Here is a 25,730-nt window from a genome sequence, read left to right as displayed (position 1 = left end):
TAACTGGGTTGGTTCAGGTCACTTCTTATGGTAATTCGAGTACGCTGCTGGGGGTAGAGCACCAATCTATAAGGACCAACGCCTGACGGCGTTGATTATAGTGCTAAATATTGCGTTGGTCCTGTATGGACTAGTTAGTAGCGACTGCATCAAAAGATCTCCCTTTGTTTGGACAAAGGGTTATTAGTCACACTTCAAGACAAAAGACTCTACCTTAGGCGCTTCGTTTGAATAAACACATGTGGTGTGTTTTTACCCAAACCAGAGGCTTTCATGGCAGAGTGGGTTTGAATAGATAACCTCTCAAATGACCAAGGATTCGTGTACGTATGGTGTGGTACTCAACTCTCGTTCCATTTGCATTAGCATGACTGGAAAACCAGGTTTATGTGATGGTAACATCTGTTGCCATGTATAAAGAAGGAGTAAATATAATACCAACGTCTTGCCATTATAGTTTTTGACAACTTGTTTAATTACTTGTATAGGAAGTGAGGTCAACACTTCATAAATTGTGCTAATTGAATGGTTATCTTTTCTCATGTTTCGTCTTCACACTGATATCTTCGTCTTTAACTTCCATTTCATAGACTTCACCAGGTGGTTTATTCCGATCATCGGATTTCTTTGTCTTCAAAATACTAGTAACTATTTCATCAAACGTTCTTTGTTTCGTTTCTGGAAGATATATTGCTAGTATAACAGTAGCTATCAACAAACACGTCGTGTAGAACAGATATGTGTAAGATCCAATAGCACCCTGCAACAAAGATAGATAAGATAAATAGTATAATGAGATGAAAATGAATACGTTCTTGAAAATGGTGTGGCGCAGTTTTTAGGATACTTGTCTCTTAATCTTGCGCATAAGGCCCCGCGGGCTCAATTCCTGGTCATGGCGACCCAATTAAGCTTTTCCCAATCAAATGGTGCTTTTAGATATATAAAAAAGCCATATAATGATAAATCATTTTCATATTCGAAACAATCAAGGGATTACTCGCTGGCTGTCCTAACTAACGCACTGCAGGGCTTATTGTTCTATTCTGTCTGATTAGAGCGCTGACATATTGGAAAATGTTGCCAATCAATATTCATGAAGTCGTGTGATCGACACCTACAGCTGTACAATCAGGCGATTTTATTATTAGGTGTTTTATTCATACTTTGCGTTTCGAGCTGTATCGGTTGGCTTGCAAAATTCGGACAAGTTTAATATAGTTGATGTCTATATGTGTATGATTTGATTTGTTTTTATTGTTTGATCGATTGACTGGCGGCTGACTGACTGATTGATTGATTAATATGTTGATTGATTGATGCATATTTAACGTTTATTCTACTAGGTTCTGTTCACGTAAGGTATTCATTTAGCATGAACACCTTTGTTCGAAACAATGGTACCACTTTTATGAATAGCCTGTCGGCAAATCAAATCTGCATCAAAGGAACAATGCGTTACGTAATCCACGGTATTGCTTCTCCTTCCTATCTAAGTTCCTTGATGCTTCTTATCTCTTTAGATATATTTTCTCAGCATAGCGCCACCATGAGCTTAACGCAGTTGTGTTTGGATGTAGTCTCGGACCAGACTGTATGCGGCTATCACGAAAATAATTGGAACGCCGAGCGTTAGGACAGGCACGAACTGGCTGTGTAGAAGACTAGTTTGGATGTGAACAGCACTATGACATTCCACCGCACAATGTCGTAACACGTAAACCGTATGCGTTAGCAATGAACGCCTCTTCGCAATCTCTCTACTGGCTCCAAATAACGGGAATATTGAACACAATTTGTTTTGTGCGCCTTATTAAAACTGAAGATTTTCACGGGCTCATTAATTTGTAACAATGAAGTCATTTCATTTTGGTTGAGGGTCGATTGTGCAATTCTCCTCCTCCCTCAACCAGGAAGTTTTGCTTGGTACGATACTGGAGGTGTAATTTCACAAAACATTCTAGGATTTAATTATTTCACCATATAATCCAAGACCGAATTAAAAAGACTAGTTAGCGTATTAAATTTTGCCTACAGCGCAGGTCAGCAACCAATCACGCCGGTAAATTATAGCCACTTATGTGTTGCAAGTGAGATTGCTTAATTTGTACTTACTTCCAAGATGGGAAATGTCAAACTCATAAACACTGTAGACCACCAGTTGATTTGCATTATAATACTCATAGCAGCTGGACGAGCGTCTTGTAACCACAATTCGGCGGCTATCAAATTTTTAATTGAAACTGTAAAAAAACCAATAAAAAATCTTAATACAGGAATAATGATCAAAACCTAGGAGACGGCAGAGGAAATAAGATTCAGCTGGTTTTGGAAATGATTGATAAGCGGGATGCCCGGACGCGTAATTTTTTTCTGCAACCATAACGGGACGCAAAATTTTATTAAACCCTAACCCTAACCCTAACACTTACCCTAACCCTAACACTTACCCTAACCCTTTCCTATGTGTTCCTATGAGTTATAAAATTTTTGCGCCCCGTTATGGTCGCAGGAAAAAAAAAGCTGCCTGGACGTGGGCCCCCGTCGCTAACTAACAGCTGCGGAGTCACTGAACAGGTTGAACATAGACTGTATCCGAATAGCGTACTTTTGTATTTTCGTGATAAACCAAACGGGGAAAATCTTTACGAAAAATTAAACAACATGAAACTGAAGTTTGATGCCTCGTGATACAAACAGTAGCGAGGTAACAGGATTAACTACCATAGCGATGGGCCAAAACTATTTTTGAATATATTGCCCCGCACTATAAGCAGGCTGCACTCACCATTCTTCATGCATGTGTATGTGCAATCATAGATTCAATACAATACCGCTCTTTTCAAAGGCACTAATAGTGCAGGCGCGAGTGAAACGTACATGGCCTCAGCAAAATGTGAAATTTCTATAGAATTTGTATTCTTTGATAATCTAAAACTTACCTGGTCCAAGAGAAAATGTGCTGATATATAGATAAATAACACCAAGAGTCATCCATTTCATAAAATCATAGTTTTCCTAAAACCAAATATCATAAATATTTACATCAGAGCTAATTTCATGTTATCTTTTGCAGTATAAGAAAAGGCCTTAAATTCTTGCTTCTTTGTATCCAACATGGCGTTACTCTTAAAGGAGTATTTCGTGATCCTATCATCCTCTTTTTATGCTCTTTTCCAGTAGATTCCATGTCAGTTGATTCTGATTTTGCATTTGCGAGTTATGCATGATGTAGCCAGAGGTTTCCAGTGATATAAAAATCTCAACTTTTTTTGAGAAAAGTGGGGGATGATGCTGTGGATCACGAAATGCCTTTTAACTTGAAACGAGGTAGACGCTTTTTCTTATAATTGGTCCCTTCTAGCCGTTGATGGCGTTTTGGCTCGGATAACTTCAAACAGGCCGGAATTAGTGAAGCCAGGCTACACAATCGTCCTCGCTTTCAGTTTTCCACTTTGCTAATTGTAACAGAATTGTAAATATTCCTTGTTTAAGAAAGAAGCGAGAATAAGTTCCCATATAACATTGCAAACATTGGGTGCTGTAGTCCAGATGACTGAATACCAAACATATTTTGTATTCTGGGTGATGTGATGTGAACTGAACAGTACAATACAGTAAGCAAAATAAGTAAGGTAGCAGTTGTGTTCACCCCTGTATATCCTAAATGAAGCCAAATGTGTCAAAATTAAAACAAGCAGCCGATGCCTGTACTCTTTAGCTCTGATTTAAGACCTTATTTGTTGAAATTGGTCGAGAATTAAAGAAAAGGTGATTCAAAACCTAATGAAGATATGAAATAAAAAGTTGCAGTTTTGTGTTCTAATCAATGAAAGCACGACGCTAGTTTTTCGTGCTAATCAATGAAAGCAGGGCGCTTGTTCTCTTGTGCGATAACGCTTTGTGTACAAATCAATATGGCATACAATGTGGCAAACTGCAACTTTTAAATTTGCATTTTCCTTGGGTTTTTGGATCGGCGTGACTTTATTTCTTGAACAATTTCAACGAATGAGGTCTTAAATTCGAGCTAACAGATGCAGCAGTTGACTGTTGGTTCCAATTATGACATATCTGCCTTTGTTTAGGATATACATGGGGTGAACGTAACTGGTACCTTAATTATTTGGCTTACTGTATATTAATTTTAGGGTCCCTTATACGTGGGCACCCGTCATCATTTAATTGTGTTTCAAATGTCAGTTTTGGATGAAAAAAAAAAAGATTTGATAACATACCTGTTGATTAATAAATACCGTTACACCTAGTAAACTAATAATTCCAAATGCAAATGGAATCAGTAACAGAGGACGACGTCCAAATCTATCTACAATTAAAACCTGTAAAAATAAACAAACAAAACAACACCAAACTTGCTTATACAGGCTGAGTCAAAAAGAAGTAAACTCATGTTTGAGGGGCTGTAACTCGAGATCAATAAGAAATTTGCTAAACATGAAAATACCACTGGAAAGAGCAATTTCTACACGTCTAAATCAAAAAAAGAATTGTTGCAATTGCTCAACGCAAACTCAAGTTATACTCATTTGAATACAACCACCCATTTTTGTAGCTGCACACGGTATCACTTCCCAAGTAGGGGCCTACCTGTTATATTGATTTGTAAGGCGCGATATTCAAATGAAAATAAATTTATGTGGCATGTGTGGTTTCAATCAATAATTCCTACATGTTAAAGGGCTCTTTTCAATATGAATTTTACCTCATTTCACTACATTATAATAAAACGGTCCAAATAAGGACATGGCACCACAATTTACTGCACGGGAGCGCAAGATTCTGTCGACGAAGTATCATGAAAGTTAGAGTCCAACTGAAGTTCAGCGTTTTAGAGTCCCACTGAAGTTCAGCGTTTATTTCGTCTCCAATTTCCCACAGATAACCGGGTTTCATGTAAGGGAGCAGTATAAAAGAATGTGAACAAGTTCATGTGCATGGGACACTAAGGAACAGACAGCCGGAAGTTTCAAGCAGACCACGAACTGCTAAATCACAAGTAAACATTGCTAGAGTTAGACATGCGTTACAGCAAGACCAAATATCAGCTCAATCCTTTACCCAACATTCCCCAATCAAGCTTCTGCCGGATCGTTCGTTATTAGACTTGAATTGGTATCCCTACAAACTATAGTACCGTCATGGACTTTGTTGAATATTAATTAAAAGCAAAAGTTGTCTTTTCAACAATAAATCCTGTCAGCACTTTGCTGATTCGTCGAAATTGAAATGGATGAAAATCAATCAGCCGTGTGCAGCTACAAAAATGGGTGGTTGTATTCAAATAAGTATAACTTTAGTTTGCTGTGAGCAATTGCAACAATTGTTGTTCTTATTTAGACGTGTAGAAATTGCTCTTTCCAGTGATATTTTTTATTTTTAGCAGTCCTTGCAGATATTGAGTTACAGCCCCTCAAACATGAGTTTACTTCTTTTTTTGACTCAGCCTGTACTTGACTTGAATTCGTATGACTTGTATTCGTATAATGACGGGCAAGTGAAAACACAGTTGCATTGCGCATGCAGTGCTATTCAAACTTCGCTCGAAGTTGGCACACATTTAACATTTGACAAAGCTCAAAAGTCAAGCAGTCAAAATAATTATTAATTTCTATTTTAAATCGAATTTATGTAACGTACTATCTTATGGTTGCATGATCAAAATACAAGGACTCTATGTCCTACTGTAGAGGTCTGTAGCTATTGTCAGGTGGTAGTGGTAGGTAGGTGGTATGTAGGAAGGTAATGTATGTATGTATGTAGGTAGGTATACAATAGGTACGTATGGGTAGGTAAGTAGGTAGGTAGGTGGGTAGATAGGTAGGTAGGTAGGTACATCGTACATAGGTAGGTAGGTAGGTAGGTAGGTTAGTAAATAGATGTAATAGGTAGAAATAGTATTGTGGAGATATATGGTCGTGCGCCCCCTCCAGCCATAGCGGGTTCTTCCGATTTTTCTTGTTGGGTTCTCCCCCGGTAAGGCGGGATCAAAAAGAGGAGAAAAGATCGATGGAATCCCGCATGTGTTAGTGATTAAGATGAATAATAAAACCAAAATAATAAAATAAACCATGAAACCCCGTCGTAAACCAATTTGTGTTATTCTGGTCATCACCCTTTTGTCGTTGTGGCCCCGAACCTCGGCACGCAACATATGGTGGAGAATTTCCGGCGATTATGACTTTTTAAGTTGTATATATGTACGTACACGGTACCTCACGCAGCCAAGCCCAAGCCAAGCGAGTGACTCAGGCATGCAGGACTCACCATGCACCGATACCGTAAGAGCTATCCCCGCAGTGTTTAAAGTGATATAACTTTCATGACCATGATGATGACTTATTAATTAACTGTCCAGTTAGATCTTGAGTTACCTGCCACAAAATGGCGTGTCAAAACGCATTCAAACCGACCCCCTTTAAAGGCTCACATCAAGATGTTGAGGATTGGTTACACTCTTTGTGGACTACGCAAATTGGGACGACAATAGACGCTTCAATTAATATGCTAATTACTGGCCTGATTCATGTTAATCGCCTGAAACCGGCAGTTCAGAGACGTCCAGATAACCAGTTAGATGAATGTGGGCAGGCACAGCCTGCGGACAATATGACACACCCATCTGACATGAACCAACCTGTACAAACAGAGAAAAATGATTCTCCACGACAAAGTGGTACAGGTCAGGTGTCCGCTGCACCTGACAAAGTAATCCATAGGGTAGCGCCAGGAAATGACAAGCTCTGTACCAGATCAGGACACTACAGCGCCAGTGCACAAAGATAATTGTGAATCAGCCCCGCAAACAAATGTGTACTTTGAAATTGAAAAGATTGTGGGAAAGCGATACTCATCACTAGATGATGCCTGAGAGTATCGCGTTAAATGGCAAAATTTTCCCACAAAAGACAATAGTTGGGTCAAGTTTGTTGACCTTAATCCTTCTTGTCAGCAGTTTGTCAAAACTTCTACAGACAAGATACCTGTATGCACGAGCAGATGCACAAACAAGAAAAAGCGTACACTATAATAGGGATGGAAGTTTTTACTCTGGCAGTGTCTTATAATATAAGTGTTCTAAATCACCTTGTGCATACTTCTGACTTTCTTTTATGCAGAGTTCCAAAATACTCTATGGAAAGTTCTTGCAACAGGTGGCGGTTTCACTGGATGATGTTCTTCTTCAGATAGATGACACAGTGAAATGTATTATTGTATTATGATACAGAACTAATTGTCTCCTTTTTTGGAGATACCAATCCATTTGGGGTACTGTTCATAATAATCTTTGTAATGTATTGTGTCACTACAAACACTATAACATGGTGTACAAATGGAATACTTGATAATGTAAATCATTTTCTAGTACGAGAACTTGTTTTTCAGAAATGATACAGACACTTCAAATTTGCCCATTTTTCCATGTTGGTGCATAGTTTGCACTTTGTAAATATCTTGGTTAAAATCGGTATTTCTGCTTTTAAAAAGAGATCCCGTGGACCCATCCCTGGTCTTTTGCCATATTGTTGGTATGGGTAACTTTCTTCAGATTTTTGAGCGTGTTCACTTACAAAAATTAAAGGGGGGACATTTGTTCACTTGGGTCTTGAAATTTTCACAAAATTTTTTTTTCACATTTCTTTATTTTTTTCAGTATCCTGGGTTGTTGTCATTCATGGTTTCTTGGGATTGATCACCCCAGGGAATTATGACTGCACCTCCCAGGCTTCCTTCTACTTGGTGGTTTGCGCGCGCACTCCACTGATGTAGCTATTGGTGCTCGTATCATTTCTCAACCTTTGCAATATACCTGTGTTCATTGTAAATAAATGTGATTTACCACTGCTTACTTAAAATGTTATTTACCACATTTTACAACCTCGGCACGTAACAGTATGGTTAGTTGAGTTTAATAGGTTTCCATATAACTGCGATATTTATATAGCATCTTACCGATACCCCCGTCATAACTACATTCAGCGAACTTAGTCCGACCGTAGCGTAAGCTATTTCACGCATACCCAGTCCTGCTGATTCATATATATCAGTTGTATACATCATAACCTGAGTGCAGAAAAAAACCCGATGTTAAAATGTAAAATAAACAGGACTTCCTAAGTCACTGAATGACAATAAGCAAGCATTAGATGTCACGTTTCAGTAAGCATGGTGAGAGTTAGATCTTGGATTCTTAAACTTAAAACTAAAATTACTTTTTGGGCTGGTCAAAGCAGTTTTTGACAATACGCCATCTATGGAAGCTATTACCAAATTCTACCACGGGGGAGTGTGGAATATATATAGAACAGTCCATTCTACTCACTGAGCTAAATCCTGAAAATTGTATTCCCATCTGCACTACAGATCCAAGAATGAGCGCCATCTTCCATTCAGGTCTTTTGAATTTTAATATTTGTAATGTGTCAATTGTCTGATTGCCGCTAACTTGAATACTTTTGAGGTATTCAGCTTTCATTTCTTCTATTTCGGCAGATATGTCAGTATCATGACCTCTGAGTAGTTGCAACGCTGTGGGTTAAGACAAGAGAAAATAGGCTTTGTTTTATCATCAGCAAACTTTGTACATTTGTAATATCAAGGCCTTCTAACCACATTTTGATATCAATTATTAAAATTCTGCGTAATATTAGGTGGAATTTGTTTAGTCCACGCAACCTCACTGACACCCTCACACACGCCACACCCACGAGTTTAACACATCTACACCCACGCACCTATATACACCCTACTCATCCCTCACTTACCCCAACATCACTACACACGCCACCCCTTATCCCCCGCACGCACACCCTACTCACACCAATCCCCAAACTGACACACATACCCATACCCACATACACACCCCCTCTCCACGCTCATTCGACAAAGCAGTTTCTTTAACCCTAACACCCAACGCTGCTTTTTGATATCGAAAGTTAAAGAAGGAACACTTATTATTTTGATCAGCTCGTAATCGGTGGGAATTGTTAGGCCTATACCACTACGCCGAAAAGTAGACCGACGTCAAAAGTTATATAGTTGACCTGTATTGTCTATAGTTTGCGTGTCAAAGGAAGTAGACAAAGTATAGGGCTTCAATTAAATAATACTTTGTGATGCTTCTGGCGAAATGTCACAAGGCAATTCTCAAAATAAAATATATTGATATTAATCTGCAATGTGATAAGGCCCGCCGATTACGGGCTGTTCAAACTGTAGGGTGGTTGCGTCAACGCAGACCCTGGGATTCACGCATGCGAAGTGGTTTTCATCGTGGTATTTTGTGGTATCTACCCGGGTATCTATGGGTGTTAGGGTTTTACAAAAAGGTCTAACCTTTAATCCCATCCTCTCGTCTGTTTTGCGTAATAAACAACCACCTTGGGCTCTCCGGGCAGAATGGAAATAATATGAGGTTAATTACAGCAAAGCATGCCGTCAATGACAACTGAATTGGCCACTTCGTTTGTGAGTAGAAGAAGGCAAACCCCAATATCTATAAATAAAGAAATGAATAATACATCAAAATTAACACAGCCAATCGAAGTGATTATAAACCGTTCATTTTAAACCCGTAACGTGATGCCTTACACAGGTCTTGGTCAAATCATTACTGGTGGACACGCGATCATAATTCGCCCAATAAAGAAAATCCAATTCTTTTGTTGTGCATTAAGGGCTGGGGTATGAACGTTTGGACAGTATTTATTTTGGGACATTAGAGCACATCAGACATATCGAATTGCATTCTGAATACGAAGAATGTCATTCTGATATCAAATAATTTTGATTTTTGAAATTCACAATTTAATACACATTTTATGGCAAATCATTAAAAATTGATATTTTTGATATTTAACAGTACTTGAAGTAAAATTTATAAATCTGATGATTTATACTTAAAGTGTATGTAGGTGGGATGAAAAGCCGACGATCAATTGAAAATTTTGACCTTTCGTATTGAAGATATGGATTTTTTCCCCAAAACACCAAAAAAAAATTAGGTCTTTTGGGAAAAAATCCATATCTTCAATATGAAAGGTCAAAATTTTCAATTGACCGTCGGCTTTTGCTCCCTGCTACATACACTTCAAGAATATATCATTAGATTTATATAATTTACTTCGAGGACTGTTATATATCAAAAATTTGAAAAATATCAAATTTGTATAATTTGTCATAAAATTTGTATTATATTGTGATTTTCAAAAATGAAAATTATTTGATATCAGAAAGACATGCTTCGTATTCAGAATGCAATTCGATAGGTCTGATGTGCTCTCATGTCCCACAAAAAATACTGTCGAAACGCAATAAACGCTCATTTTAGATCCCTTAACCCATATAATAATAGCAATCAGATTTTGGGGTGGATTAGATTATAACAGAAACACCTAATCATTATTAACCAAATGTTGACATAACTGTAAGTTAAATATCCACTACAATAGAATAGCTTCTGCCATTTATTTATCTTCTTAACTCCTCAACAATGGTCACTAACCTTAGTCAATGGACTAAATCTACAGAACTTATCCATGGCAAATCATGGCAAACTCTTTGAGCTGTGTGAAGGATCAAGAATATTTTCTAAGTTATTGTTGGGCCAACTATCGAGTGACCACCGAGTAATGTATCGATAATGTTATACTAATGGAGTGTTATATTATCCTAGTCTTGGTAACCCCTAAATTCTAACCAGAGTCTTGGTTAAAGGGGCATAGCCCGATCGCTAATAGCCTTTTTTTTACCGGAAGCGGTATAAATTTTGGTATCAAAAGAAAAATACTACTTTCCTCATTCACCCTGTGAAATTTCAGGGCTCAACGATATTTAGTTTGAATGTTATGAATGAAAATGTGCACCTTTTTGGTCGACCAATTAATACACAGAGTTCCTATGGGGGTAGAAAATTACATTTTTAGCTCTCATATCAAAATGAATTGAATCACCGGCATGAAACTTCACAGATGGGAATTGGTGGTAAAGGTAATTCAAATCAAGAAGAAAACTTTATATAGTTAAATCGGACTAACCCCCTTAAAATAAATATATCCTAAATTATAAAATATTGAGAAATTCGTTACTGATTGATCATTTTTCTATAACAATAAATAAGCGACAAATATAGAACTAGGTGGACATTTGCGCTCACAGAGCACAAACACAGCCGACAAATTATGTATTTGTGACGCTGCACTGTGTATCTGTCCCGGGTCATGATCGGTTTGTAGCACAATATAGCAATAGCTATGAACCTAGCCGTAGCCGTTCCCTATTAGGAATTTAACTTTTGTGCATCAGTTAAAGTCAATGTATACGCAAGTCGCATCTCTGTACTTAATTTGTGCTGCGGTTAGCATTTTAAGGTATTTTGTGAATGGCCGGAAGCGACCCCTAAATGACCCTTGACCCCAAATTAGATGATAACGTGAGTCAGCTAAGGTTACTGTATATGTCCAAGTCTCAAATCTGTATTACTTAAATGTGAGAAACAGCATTTTTAAAGTTATCTGGTAAATGACCGGAAATGACACCTTAAATGACCTTTGACCCAAATCGGAGTTCAACTGTTGTGCACCAGCTGAGGTCAATGCATGTATGGAAGTCCAATCTCTGTACTACTTAATTTGTACGAGAACATTTTAAAGATATTTTGTAAATGACCGGAAGCGACTTCTTAATGATCTTTGACCCCCAAATTGGAGTTTAACTTTGGTGCAGCAGCTAAGGTCAATACATGTGTGTAAGTCAATACTCTGTAGTACTTAATTTGTGCGAGAACTAGTAGATTAATGCTATCGTGTAATCACAGTAAACACAAAACGTTATCGAAAACATTCGCAAAAAGTTAGAAAACGTTTAAATGTCGTGTTATATAAAGGGTATAAAACGTAACTGCATTCTAAATTTTTTTCAAAGTTGCTGTAAACCACAATTGTCCATTCTATTTGAAACCCATACTCCCTCTGGAAGACTATAGCTAAATCTTCCCCAGGATTAGCACGGTTTTTCAAATGGAATATCCCACTAAACTTACATGAGCTATTAGGCTCCCAAGAGCTCTGCACAACGAACTGAAAACACCGATGGAACCACGTAGGTTAATCGGGGAAATCTCAGCAAGGTAAAATGGCATAACAGTAAATGTAAAGCCTGAAAAATAAACACAGACAGAGAAAATGATATGAAAATACATAAATATCATGCATATACATAACATTAATGATCTACACAATGGGCAGGTGCATCAAAAGAAATTGAAACTGGTTTAATAACACAACTACACAAGCAAGCTTGATTGGTTACGCAATCAGGAAGAATGTTTAAAATAAAAAATGGCAAATACAGGGTGGTCCAAAACTCCTCAAAGGTTAATTTCTTTAAGCTGAAAAGTCTGTTTCAACTTGTTGTTACATATTCTGAAAGACCGACTTTCTAAGAGTATTTGGTAAAAATATGATTGAAAAAAAAAAAATTGAAAAAATGGCGTCAGTTTTAAGTCGAATGGTCACAATTAGGGTTTATCCACACGTAATCCTATGGGATGTGGGGGATGTGTCATCAGTGTGGTACAATTTCGTCGAACGTAGCGTGAATCAAAATTGATTCTCATAAACTCATTTCACTAATTTCTTTCCCCGACCCCAACTTCCTACCCCCCGAGTATCTAATGGCGCGTCCCTTAGAAACTAAGTTTAAGAGAATCGTTGCGAGAATCGATTATCAGTTTCGTCAAATGTACAGATCTCAAAGTGTGTCATTATGGAAACTACCAACAGTATGGCGTCAGGCCGATATACATCATTTTCTTTTCTAATCTATTTTACGGCGTTATATGAAATTGGTGAAGAAAATTGGTGAGTAATGCGTGGATTTATTTTACTGAATTTATTGTAAGTGCAGAATTCACTAATACCCGCTATTAAAATCACGCCTTCATTACCATATGCATGTGTATTTTACCATATGCATTAGTGTAAGACTTTTAGAAATAAGCAACAAACAAACAAAACAGCGTTATAACGTAAATAATGCCCCATACATAGAACATTTTGTGAATATTAACAACGTGTGCGCTAACATGCAATAGAGAGTTTTGGTAATAAAACCCATAAACGTGTGTGCAGGCTCTATATATTTCCCCCAAATTAACGGAATACTTTCTGTATCTCCTGCCATCTTTAATATAGAATGCATTATGTTAGCTGCATCTCTTTTTAGCAGTTTTTTTCAGCACTTCTGACATAAATTTACCTCCCATTCCTCAATTCCATGTGAAATTCCAACATTCTGGCGTATCTATGGGATAAAAAACACTCTATAAATGTAAATGATGTGACCCGGCTTACGTGTGGACAGCTTAATTGTGTCTATTCGACTTAAAACTAGCACAGCAGTGTTAATTCAATTTCCTTTTCATTCGTATTTTTACCAAATACTCTTATAACAATGTATAAGGTTATAGTCTATTAGAATATGCAGCAAGACTTTGAAGTAGACTTTTCAACTTTGAGAATTAGAAATTAACCTTTGAAATTGGGTGAACCTGGTTTGAACCACCACGTAGAAGCAGTTCTTGTTTGCAAAACTGATAAAAGAAAAGTTCAAGAAGTTGTTCCTGTTGAATATTGTTGAGTGCTAATGAAAGCCAACGACTACAACTTTGAAACATTTTGAATGTCCCATGCAACGTCTAGGACAATAGTCCAAGGTCAGTAAATGTGGATGCCTTTTTCAATTTAGCTTTCTGCATTGACTTCAACATTTAAGAGAAACATTTGACTGTTGAACTAACGATTGAAAGAAAATAAATCATTAAATATTGCTCCTATATTTAATTAATTTTCTCGAAATTAATTATAAAATGGGAAATCTTTCATACTAAGTATATACAACCGATGAAAATTGCCTTTCAGGCGAATCGGAATTGGAAGGCGACTAATAAGTTACGTGCTGTAAGCACACCGGAGGCTCTATAATTGAGTCGCGCAGATATTCTGTGCGACCTCGGGAAGAGCAAATGGTGTGACAGCGGATGCTATAACAAGAGCCTTCTAAAGTTCTTCACCGACATAACCAAATGGATTTGGATGATCCAAGTTAAACCATCACAGACCACCGAACAACGTTTTTTATTTATTTTTTTATTTATTTATACCATTCGGCCCGTGGGCCAGGCACAGCCCAATATTGCAAAAGCAATAAATTAAAGGGAGGCCAAAACATCAAAACAACAAAAATAAATATATAACTTAAACCAAAAACACAGAATAAACAAACACCAAACGGAACTGGCTAGCCAAGATGGGCACGAAGGGCTGACTTGAAGGAATACAGCGATTTACATTGGATAATGTCCTCAGGAGGTAGTTCCAGAGTGTCGGAGCATAAGGGTAAAAGGATTTTTGGCACAAGGTCAGACGACGGAAAGGAGGAACGATGGCTTGGGAGTTCAGGTTACGGAGTGAAGGCCGGGGTGAGGGTTGTAAGGGTTAGGAGAGGAGGAAAGATGATGGAGGATCTTATACAGGTGACAGAGAGTAGCATAGTCCCTGCGTTTGGAGAGCAAGGGAAGGTCAGACTTCAGGAGAAGGTCCTCGTGGCTGAGATTCCAGGACTGGCGGCGAAACGCTGACAAGCCTCAAGGCGATTGGTCAGGGTAGTGTTTAAAGGATGCCATGTGACACTACCATATGTGACCGTACAGCACGAATGAGCCGTAAATGTCCTCAATTGTATTCCGAGTTACAGTGTAAAATGGGCATGAAGGTCATATTCATAGGTATTTCAATTTGGTGCTACGTGTATCTCATTAAATGAGGTACACGTAGCACCAAATTGAGGTACCAATGAATACGACCTTCATGCCCATTTTACACTGTAACTCGGAATACAATTGAGGACATTTACGGCTCATTCGTGCTGTTCGGTCACATATTCCAAGATTGGGCGAACAATCGCAAGATAAAGGATGCGACGGGTGCAGATGGGAGCACTGGAGAATACCCTATGGATAAAACCAATTGTGCGACGAGCTTTCTGACATATATGGTCGATATAAAGAGACCAGGAGAGGCTGTCAGAAATCAAAATACCAAGAAATTTCGCTGAGGACACCCTCTCAATAACTTGGTTGTCGAGGTAAAGTTGCATGTCCGGGTAGGGGTTCTTTTTGGTGGTGATAACCATGGCCTTTGTCTTGGAACATTGGCAGAGAAATGGTTGTTAATGAACCAGCCGTGGATGGTGTTGATATCAGCTTGGAAGTCAGACAGGTCAGAAGAATGAGAAAGAGGCTTATAGAGAGTAGTATCATCAGCGTATAGGGCCAGAGAGCTATTGGAAGAAAAGTTAGAAATACAAAGATCATTGATATAGACAAGAAATAGTAGAGGCCCAAGGACAGAGCCTTGGGGCACACCAGAAATAACAGGGACAGGGTCAGAGTCAACGCCATGCACAGCAACCAGCTGGGACCTATTAGAGAGATATGATTTGAGCCAGGAGAGAATAGGACCTGTTAACCCAACAGCACCAAGTTTCCGAAGTAGTGGGTGGTGGGGAACACGATCAAAGGCCTTTGATAGGTCGAAAAGGGCCATAACAATACTCTTCCTGTCTTTAATAGAACCATACCAATCATGAAGGGCAGTGATTAGGGCATCGGATGTTGATGATTTACGAAGGAACCCGAACTGGCGTTTGGTGAGGATGTCATTGCTGGCAAGGTGATCCAAGATGTTACGGTGGATGATTTTTTCCAGCAGTTTAGCACAGATTGGTTGGAGAGATATTGGTCTGTAGTTGGTGACAGCATGGGGGTCACCGGCCTTAAAGATGGGAATAACACGCGAGACCTTCCAGGCATCAGGGACTCTGCCGGTGATGAGCGACAGATTAAAAAGTCTGCAGAGGATGGGGCAAATAGAAGGAGCTGTGTTTTTCAGCATACGACTAGTGATACCGTCCATCCCAGCAGCAGAATTGTTGTTAAGCTTTTGGATGAGAGAGAGAACATCAGAACTAGAGCAGGAAAAACAGGAAAGAGTGGAACTGAAGTTGTACTGAGGAATGGGAGTATTGGAGGCGTCAGCACGTTTAGGATAGAGTCAGTAGTTAAGAGTGTTTATTTGTTTATTTGTCTGACCAAGTTAACTTTTCTTGAGCATGACATTGTAATTGTTTGAGTGTTGACAAAAGAGTCCAATAGGACCAAAGTAGCAATTTATATATTTTTTTTTAGTTCAGTTTGACAGCCAGATGTTAATTACGGAAGGATAAAAACATTTCTTGTCCAGTTGTTTTTGGATTGCACGCACATTTCTTTTGTGCGACTTGCCATGCTAACTGTTGTTCTACCATAAGTGTTCAAATGAACATACTGATTTTAACTCCATCCAATCAAAATCACTAGTCATCTAGGATACTTGGCACAAGAGTATTCTAAATTCGTTTGCCTTCCCTTTGACTTTGCAATACATTATTAATCACTCAAACGGGGAAAATGGGATTAATGCCCTAAAAAGTATTTTGTTATTAAATAGTACGAGTAGTTTTACTTACCTCCATAAACACCGATAATAAATCTCCCTAAGACAAGCAAGCCGTAAATATCTGCGACTTGACATAAACCCATACATAAGGCAGCTACCAATGATAAGATATTGGCATAAAGAATACACGTTTTCCTGAGGAGATAATTTACAAATAAAGTATAGTTTGATAGGACAGGTGGCCGGTTCAATCCTCGGTAAATCTAAATAGAATTGACTTTAGATTTATTATATAAGTATGATTCATTGTATTCATATTCACGAGCCTATAACAGAGGCTCCGGAAGATTTGGAATATGGGGGGGGGGGGGGGATTTTTTCGCCTGCTCCGTGGCGCGAAACGCTGAAGGGGTGGGTGCTGGAGGGGGTATGCCTCTTGAAGCTTTTGAAATATATACATTTTTACATGAATTGTACCTTACATTTTTAATCATACCCTAAAATTATGAAATTTATCTTAAAATTATGAATTTGATCCTAAAATTATGAATTTTACCCTAAAATTAAGAATTTTACCTCGGATTATTGGAGCTTGGGACCTGATCAAAATTATTGGGGTGGGGGGGGGGGGGGGGCAGGCCCCCGATTCCGGAGCCACTGTGTAGTAAAAGGAATGTGAAAGTCTTGTCGAGGAAGTGGTAGGGTCATATTTGTCGCTAAATGAGTACACGGGTGGTCGGACAATGATTACATTGAGCCATTTGGCGGTTTGCTTGAGCATACGGTGCCAGGAAGAAATCCGAAAGGGAATTGCATCTACAACCCCCTTGTTAGATATGTTTAAACTAAATTCGCACTAACCTGCCATATACATCGCTCAATGTTCCAGACAACATGGATCCTAAAGCAGCGCCAAATGAAAACATTGAAATAACATTTTGACATCATTTTAAAACTGTTGTTGTAGTGTATTTCCATACAAAACGTTTTAAAATGTTTTCATGACCTTTATAAAACCCGATTTTTATTAAAACGTTTGACCAAAACCCAAACCCAAAATATAACCCGTAAAAAACGTTTTGAACCCGTTTTGTGTTTACTGTGAAGGCAAAATTGATAGTGATATTTATTTTACTTGATAGGAATTCAATTAAATTCGCGATATAATACAAATTTGATGGCAAATTATTAAAAATTGATATTCTAAATATATTTTTTATATTTAACAGTCCTTGAAGTAAACATTATAAATCTAATGACATGTACTGGGAAGAAAAGTCGTCCAAATTTTCAAACGATGGACGGCTTTTCCTCCCAGCTACATACACTTTAAGTGCATATCACTAGATTTATAAAGTTTACTTCGAGGACTACTAAATGTCAAAAATATTAATTTTTAATAATTTATAATTTATCATAACATTTGTATTATATCAAGAATTTCAAAAAATTAAATTATTTGATATCAGGAGGCCAGGACATTCCTCGTATTCAGAATGCAATTTGATATGTCTGATATGCTCTCATTTTCCACAAAAAATACTGTCCTAACGTTCACATCCCAGCACTTAAGTTAATATATAAGCATGATATGCGTGTAAATTAGAAATGTGTGTGAAGGGGTGTAATTTATTGTACAGGACAGGTTCAATTAAGGGATCTGGAATGAGCGTTTTGAGCGTTTCAACAGCATTTTTTGTGGGACATGAGAGCACATCAGACCTATGGAATGCATTCTGAATCTGAAAATGTCTTTCTGATATCAAATAATTTTCATTTTATGAAATTCACGATATAATACAAATCAAAAAATCAAAGTTATTTGATATCAGAAGGCCATTCTTCGTATTCAGAATGCAATTCGATATGTCTGATGTGATCTAATGTCCCACAATAAATACTGTCCAAACGTTCATACCCCTTCCCTTAAGATATTTAATTAAAAAAAAAAAATGATATGCGTGTATAGGGTTGTGTGTGAAGGGGTGTAATTAATTTTACAGGACAGGTTCAATTAAGATAATGAATAAAGAAAAAAAGAGATATGCGTGCAAATTATAACTGTGTGTGGGGGTGTGTTGGATGAGTGAAGCGCGATATAGGGGTGTATTGGGTTGTGGGTGTATGTAGGGGGTGTGTAGGTGGGTGTATTCTAGGGGTATGTGCGGTGGGTTGTTAGGGGTGCGTATGTGTTTGCCGGCCAACCGCGGACGTTACTGTAACCGGGGACCGTCCCAGTTTAGCTGAGATGTGTACTTTTAGTATATTGTCTACAAACAGCATAATGCATTTGAAAGTGCGTCCTCTATTGTTGATTTAAAAATCAGTCCCCGGTTGATATGATTAAAAAAACAAACACAAAAAAAACACCCAACAACAACAATTGTGCATAATTTGTGTCAAGCGCGTCAACGTCCCCGGACAGGCACAGAAAATTAAAAAAAAACACTTCCGCGTTTGGATAGTAACATACACAGTCGCCGTTTGCCGGCAAATACGTGTTGGATGTGTTTCAGATTTTGTCAGTTTCATTTTTTCGTGTTGGGATGTGTATGCTCTCTACAGGCCAATTCATGCCAAAAGAAAGCCGGGACATCCAGGCACATAGTATGAACAGTGGCGGCGCCACGGGGGGCATGAGGGAAATGCCCCCCAGTCAGAACTCTTGCCCCTGTTGCCCCCAGTAAAACCCAAAATTACAAAATTTCACCTTTTGAAATTCACTTAATGCCCCCAGGAGTAAAGTGCCCCACTGAGTATGAAGAGGGAATTCAAGCAGAACAGATATATGTGACCCGGCAGCACAAACGAGCCGTAAATTCCCTAAATTGTATTCTGAGTTATGGTGTAAAATGTGTACGAAGGTCGTATTCATCGGTCACTAAAGCTGGCGGCGACATCTGTCTTATTTTGATAGTCACAACACCAATCAATAATCCTATTATTGAAGTGGATAATAAGCTTCTACCTTAGATGGCTATAGAACTTTTAATAACTCTGGTCTTTGTTTGCTTTTGCTTAATCCTTTTCAAGTGGTGGGTTATTTGTATAAGTATGCATAACCAACAATTAACAATGAGAAAACCTTCTTAAACCTCGTTGACTTGGGGATGATTTGAAATGACCGCCAATTATGACTGTTTGATATTTATTGCCAGCAATGTGGAAAAAGAGACACACATAGAAACGAAAAAAGCTATAATTTTGTTGAAGGAGCAAAGTTTAATTAACCATAACTCCGCTTCTGGATATCGTTTGAAGTCAAATGATATACCATTTTAAGTTTATGGTGTTTATTTTTTAAACACGAAATAAAACAAAATTGACCGGGGGAGGAATTTACGGCTCATTCGCCGTGGACGGTCACATATATATAGCCGCACTTGCCAAGGATCACTGTGCATGAAGGATGGTGATGATGATGATGATGATGATGATGATGATGATGATGATGATAATGATGATGATGATGATGATGATGATGATGTAACGTTTCTTAGGATTATGGGGTATTATATCTGGGTGAATACCTACCGGGGCTGGTACAGATATACCACTGCCATTATACCCCATCTGACTCCCACTTCCTATCGATACTGCCAAAGTACTTAGAGCCAACCATAAAGTTAACTTGCCTTGGAGCTCCTGCATTAAATTGTTAATACTGGTTGTAAATATGAATACGTTCCAACATATTCAAAGGATTCATTTTTGTCTTAACGCTAACATTATTATTTTTATTTTTAATTGAACTTCACCATAATACAGCAATATCCGTATCAAAACAATTGGAATCTCTTATCTGTATTAAGTTTTATATCAACTATAGAACAGTTTACTATTGTGTAGAATTATTACTAGAGTTCTCATAACAAATCCAGGTACTCACAATTAGTAGTGACGTTTCGCAACCTTTCTCGACAGCAAGTGCTAGTATTAGATACAGCTCAGTCAAGAAGAAGCAACCAGCAAGTAAGGTTGCGAAACGTCACTACTAATTGTGAGTACCTGGATTTGTTATGAGAACTCTAGTAGTAATTTATATAGACAATCCTGATGAATCTCTTCAATATTGTGTAGAATGTTTACATATTACCCTCCCGTGTTTATTTTTTATTATTATCATTTTTTTGTATTACATTATGTCCGAGTATTTAATTCGTTATGAAATTCTTTTCCCTACCCTTTGTCTCAGATTTATAAATAAAATAAATAGATGTGGTCATTTATATATCTCTTCACGTAATTCAATGGATATCAAATCACTTTCAATTTATTTCGTTCCTGCTGAGATATATCACATCATTTGGGAGCCAACAATAATCGTGCCGGTGTGAGCCCCTAACAGCTCCCCATTTTGCACATGGGAAGGTGGGACAAGCAAGATAAAGTGTCTTACCCAATGACAGAATACGTTGGCCCTGACTGGGTTCGACACAGTGGTCGTGCGTCGAACGCCCTGACAATCAGGCCACCGTGCTTCACATGTTCATATCTCATATTCTTCTGGGTTCTCTTACCTTGTGGGTGGGTCGTGTCGATCCTATATTCTCCTCATTCGTATTTGACATATTGTTTTCTGTTGTTTGATGTAATTTGCCATTTTGTAATTGTTCACATGTTGCCAGCTGTGTACAAAAATCAATGATTAATTAATGTTAATGCAAACCATTGTTCCCTTTTTATCTTTACTTATTCATGGCGTTAGGACATCGCCCTTTGAATAACTTTTATCTTGAATTAAAAAAATGCTATAAAACTCTTATGAGTAGTAACTTGGTGTGTTTGTGTTCCATGATATTAATGATGAATCGCCAAACATATTTAATGAATTGTGTAAAAGACATATTTAATGAACAAAACTTGGTTGTAATTTCATGTACATGTTTCTTCAGAGCAAATAATGTTTCATTTTTATAAACAGATGTTTGTTTGCTAATATTGCATTTTTCTCAAAAAATAACTACACACTGGTAGCAAAAGTTACGTATACAGTGAGCCAAAAAATTAAGGTACAAGTTGTGTTCACCCCTGTATATCCTAAATAAAGACAAATATGTCAAAATTAAAACAAGCAGCCAATACCTGTACTTTTTAGCTCTGATTTAAGACCTTATTTGTTGAAATTAGTTGAGTATAATAACACACTGGTAACAAAAGTTATGTGGCAAGGATTCCAGTTACTACACTGGAATTTCAGTGACTCAAGACAAGCGGCACTTTATTTGTGATAAGAAAAGAGGAATGTACCTTATGCAATGTAGCAAACTGCAACTTTTAAACTTGGCATCTTCCTTGGATTTTGGACCGTCGTGTCTTTATTTCTTGAACAATTTCAATTGTGATATATCTGTCTTTGTTTAGGATATACAGGGAGTGAATATAACAGTTACTGGTATACCATAATTTTTTGGCTTACTGTATTATAGGGGCAAATAATCCAATTACTTCACTGAAATTTCAGTGATTAAAGACAAGTGGTTCATGTTAAGAAATAAGGTACATTCCTCTTTTCTTATCATAAATAACGTGCCGGTTGTCTTGAGTCACTGAAATTCCAGTGTAGTAACTGGAATCCTTGCCACATAACTTTTGTTACCAGTGTGTTATTATTTGTTGAGAATAATGCAAAAATAGTAACAAATTTATCAAGAGGTGTAGTACCACAGTACCACCTTTAATGTAGGCCAGTGAAAGAAAGATATTTTACTGTTTAAAACAGTTTTACCTTATTCTCATAGTGTTGATTGCAGGTTGATTCCACGTCATGATTACTTGTTGTGTCCATTTTATAGAGGTCAAACCTGTGAAAAGAATAACCTTACATATCTCAATAACATTGCAATATGATTTAATCCATTATCCGGGGGCACTCAGCTTTCGGAGTGATGTGCCTGTCGAATCATGAAGGTAGTAGAGAAGGAGTGAGCTCGCGTTAAGCTCATTACGTGAATCCTATTGTATACACAATAGAGACAGATATACCTTTGATCTAATGATCATCGCCGATAATTTCTGGAATGACTCCGTCTCATGGGGGGTTCATATTTAGTAACAAGTAAATCACGTATGCGCAAAACATGTATTATGGATGCGCATACATTTACTTAGCTGTTGAACTTGAATATTCATATTTCATTTAATATATGTTTTTTACGATTAATATGTTGAAACATGTTGTTCCAGAATGTTTCTAAACAGTTTATTATGGAATAGTGCAGTTCACACACATTTTAAGGACGGGTAAAATTGTTTTAACCACTGTTTTAAAAATACGAAGATCTTATTAAAATAAATTGCGCATTGATGAGTTGAATTATACTCCTATCAAACGAGATGTATCTCAGTGTTGCCCGGTACTGCCCGGGTTGGTCCGATTTTATTTGTTTACCCAAAACTTTAACAATTGTTCCTCCCCCGAGGTTTCAAAATAAACCGCGTCCTGAGCCCTCTTTTAAACTAGCCAATAAAAGAGATGTAACGCATAATGTGCATCATTTTCATCAAGTTAGAATGACTTATGCTGTTTCATCATATTTATAGCGCACACAAGTGTGCGACCATGCAAGTATACAACACAAAAGATTATAAGTGATAATCGTGTTACATAATCAAAACGTTGATCTGAAAAACCTCAAAGGGCGGCAATTATGATTGTACAATAGAATGTGTGCGAGCTTTCTCCTTCTCTGCTACTCCATGGTCGAATATACCCGTTTTTAAAAAGCATGTACTATGCTAAAAAGTTAATTCCAAAAAAGCTCGTGGGCCAATACAGGTCTGTAAAAACTACAAATCCAGTACACAACGACACAATTTCATGCCTATTTTAACACCATGATTAACAAAAACCAAAAAACACAAAAGCAAAACAGGTATATCCAAAAACCAAGGTTTTATTTGACATTATTGAAAAAAAAATACAATTATTGCTTTATATTTAACGGAGAAAAATAATTTCAAGCAAAGAGGTGTATCTCAGAATTGTGTTGATTTCCACATTTATCGATCGACTTCCAGATCGACCATGCCATGCATAACAATAGAGGGTGGTCAGTAGCGTAAAAAGTATCTGAAAATTCCTTATTCTAAAACAAACCATAATAATGGGTAAATTTATGTTTTTAAATAGATGCACTATCTGATCCTGTGTTGTCTCTTTGTTGCACATTTTCGCATTTTACATGTTGTATAGACGAATCCAACGAGCCAAGTCATGGTCAGGATTTGGTCGGACATCTTTGGGTAGCCGCTAGCACCAACCTGGTGTTTTGAGCGTCCAATTGTGCAAATAAAAGCCGCCTAGCACCTAGAGAGGATGCAAGGACGACCATGACTTGGCTCCTTGGATTCGTCTATAGGCCAGTTCGTCACTTTTAAAACGGGACCTTTGTCTAATCAAATGCTTGTAACTTTACTTATTGAGGTCTCCTTGGATTCAATGGGGTGTCATAATGTGCAGGATTCGACATTGCATCTATTAAAAAATAATTTACCTAAATATAGTTTAGTTTTAAAATTAGGATTTTCCAAGTGTTCGGATACTTTTCTGGCGCAGAATACAGTTGTTCAGTTGATTTGGTTGAAAAGGGGCAGTGAAATTTTCAAGGCTCAATGCACGTGTTTGCTCAATTGCATGTTTGCAATGATACACTATTGGTCCAAACTCAGCATTACATTTGGTCTTAAACATAGCCTACTAGAAAATATACACTGCAATTTGAAGATCCTATAAAACATCTTTATTTTTTTCTTCAAAATATTTTGTTAATAGATTTTTATCTTACCGTTAAATAAGCGGTATGTATAACACAACCCAGTTCCCTTGACAGATGTTTGGCAGATCGTTGTTGAAATATCAATATTTACAAGCATGCGTAACCAAGAATTGAGAACCAGACACGAGGTCAAAGTCCACTGTCCACTTCATGTAACACCACATGATCTCTAAACTCAATTCTATTTCTACTTGAATTTTCTTTGTTCTTTTCAATGTTTTTTCAAATAATATTACATAGCTTATGTTTTAAGATAAATCATTATCAAAATGAAATGCTTTGAATTTCATTGAATCGTAATCAGAGGGAAAATTACAAATAAAATGACCAAGGTTTGTGAAGGTTGTTTTCTAACTTTGTTTGACATGCTTTCTATAGATAGCAGATAAGAAGATGATTCAACATAATGATTATGTAGTATCGGTTTTTCTGTCGCAATATAATGGACAGCACAAGGTAAACACGTGATATCAATTTGCAGTGTATATTTTGCAAGAGTGATGATTGGCTACAGCGCCATCACGTGACATCGCGCGCTATCACGATTACTTCGTTCACTTAGTGTCGTTTAATGACGCAATTGTTATTATTTTGTTTTGCGTGTTAGTGTTTTAACAAATTTAAAGGGAAAATTTTAAGCGAAGAAAATATAGATAGTACTTTTAATAAAGGATACTTATAGAAAAGGAGCCTACAATTCCCGGGCTAAAATTGTCCCAAAGTTATTATTCGAGAATACTGTTTCCCGAGGCATTTCGTGTACTGTCACTTCCCTTTCTATGTAAATCACGTAGGCTATAACAGTAACCATAGTAACTGGGTTGAATTTACCGTTATTTTGAAATTGACCTTTTAGAGTCATCTTTTGTTCACTTAAGTACAAATTATTTCAGAAAAAAAGGATAATTTAATCAAGAATTGATAATCTGTATTCAGTGTTGTACGATTGGAAAATCATATCGCTTTATTTTTCAGAAATTTTGCACAATTATTCTGTTTGCATAATTACACAATGACTTATCTGTGTTTATACAAAATGATCCAACTCCAAGCGCACCCCTGTTTGCGAGATGCGATTGACTATCATCACCATGTTTTGTTGCTTTATTGCCGCTTTTGAAAATGACTGGTCAAACATTTGTAGCTCGTCGCTGAGCGACTACAAAACCCAGCGGATACTTAAATTCGGCAGGACAGAAACACAAAATTATATCTTTACATAACCAATGCATTAATGCCAGTATATTTATAAGCTTGTTTTGTGAGCGGGACGATAATAGTGCATTTGCCGGATTTGGGTGATTGTTTCGATGAATTCTCTTTTTCTGAATACCTGTTGTAATTCAAAATATAATCTGCTCCTTCTTTAACATACATTATCTATACCCTGCAACTGCCAGCGCTCAAAGTACCCTCATAAAGGCTAGAGCTTGTGAAC

The 25,730-nt window shown here is 37.4% G+C and overlaps 2 protein-coding genes across 2 annotated transcripts in view; one reads left to right on the top strand and one right to left on the bottom strand.

The window, feature by feature from the left end:
* The window catches only part of LOC140155696 (replication factor C subunit 4-like), a 443,685-nt gene that overhangs the window by 326,700 nt on the left and 91,255 nt on the right, over positions 1 to 25,730 (top strand). The gene's annotated exons all lie outside the window — the stretch shown is intronic.
* Positions 6,987 to 13,200, bottom strand: LOC140154640 (solute carrier family 2, facilitated glucose transporter member 4-like). Its single transcript, XM_072177207.1, has 6 exons — positions 13,182 to 13,200; positions 12,059 to 12,174; positions 9,355 to 9,514; positions 8,342 to 8,547; positions 7,972 to 8,082; positions 6,987 to 7,001 (listed from the first exon to the last, which is right to left on the bottom strand). Exons 1-6 carry the CDS (start codon positions 13,198 to 13,200, stop codon positions 6,987 to 6,989), a joined length of 627 nt encoding a protein of 208 aa, XP_072033308.1.

The sequence above is a fragment of the Amphiura filiformis genome, chromosome 6 (assembly GCF_039555335.1).
Source record: "Amphiura filiformis chromosome 6, Afil_fr2py, whole genome shotgun sequence".
NCBI classification, from domain to species: Eukaryota; Metazoa; Echinodermata; class Ophiuroidea; order Amphilepidida; family Amphiuridae; genus Amphiura; species Amphiura filiformis.
The sequence above is the reverse complement of the archived record's forward strand: the minus strand, read 5'-3'. Positions and strand labels throughout refer to the sequence as shown.

Excerpts from the sequence above, each read along its gene's own strand:
- LOC140154640 (XM_072177207.1), bottom strand. Across the intron at positions 9,515-12,058 it reads TTGGGAGCCTAATAGCTCAT|ATATTGGGGTTTGCCTTCTT; the intron begins GTAAGTTTAGTG and ends CTTTATTTATAG. Across the intron at positions 8,083-8,341 it reads AATTTTCAGGATTTAGCTCA|GTTATGATGTATACAACTGA; the intron begins GTGAGTAGAATG and ends TTCTGCACTCAG.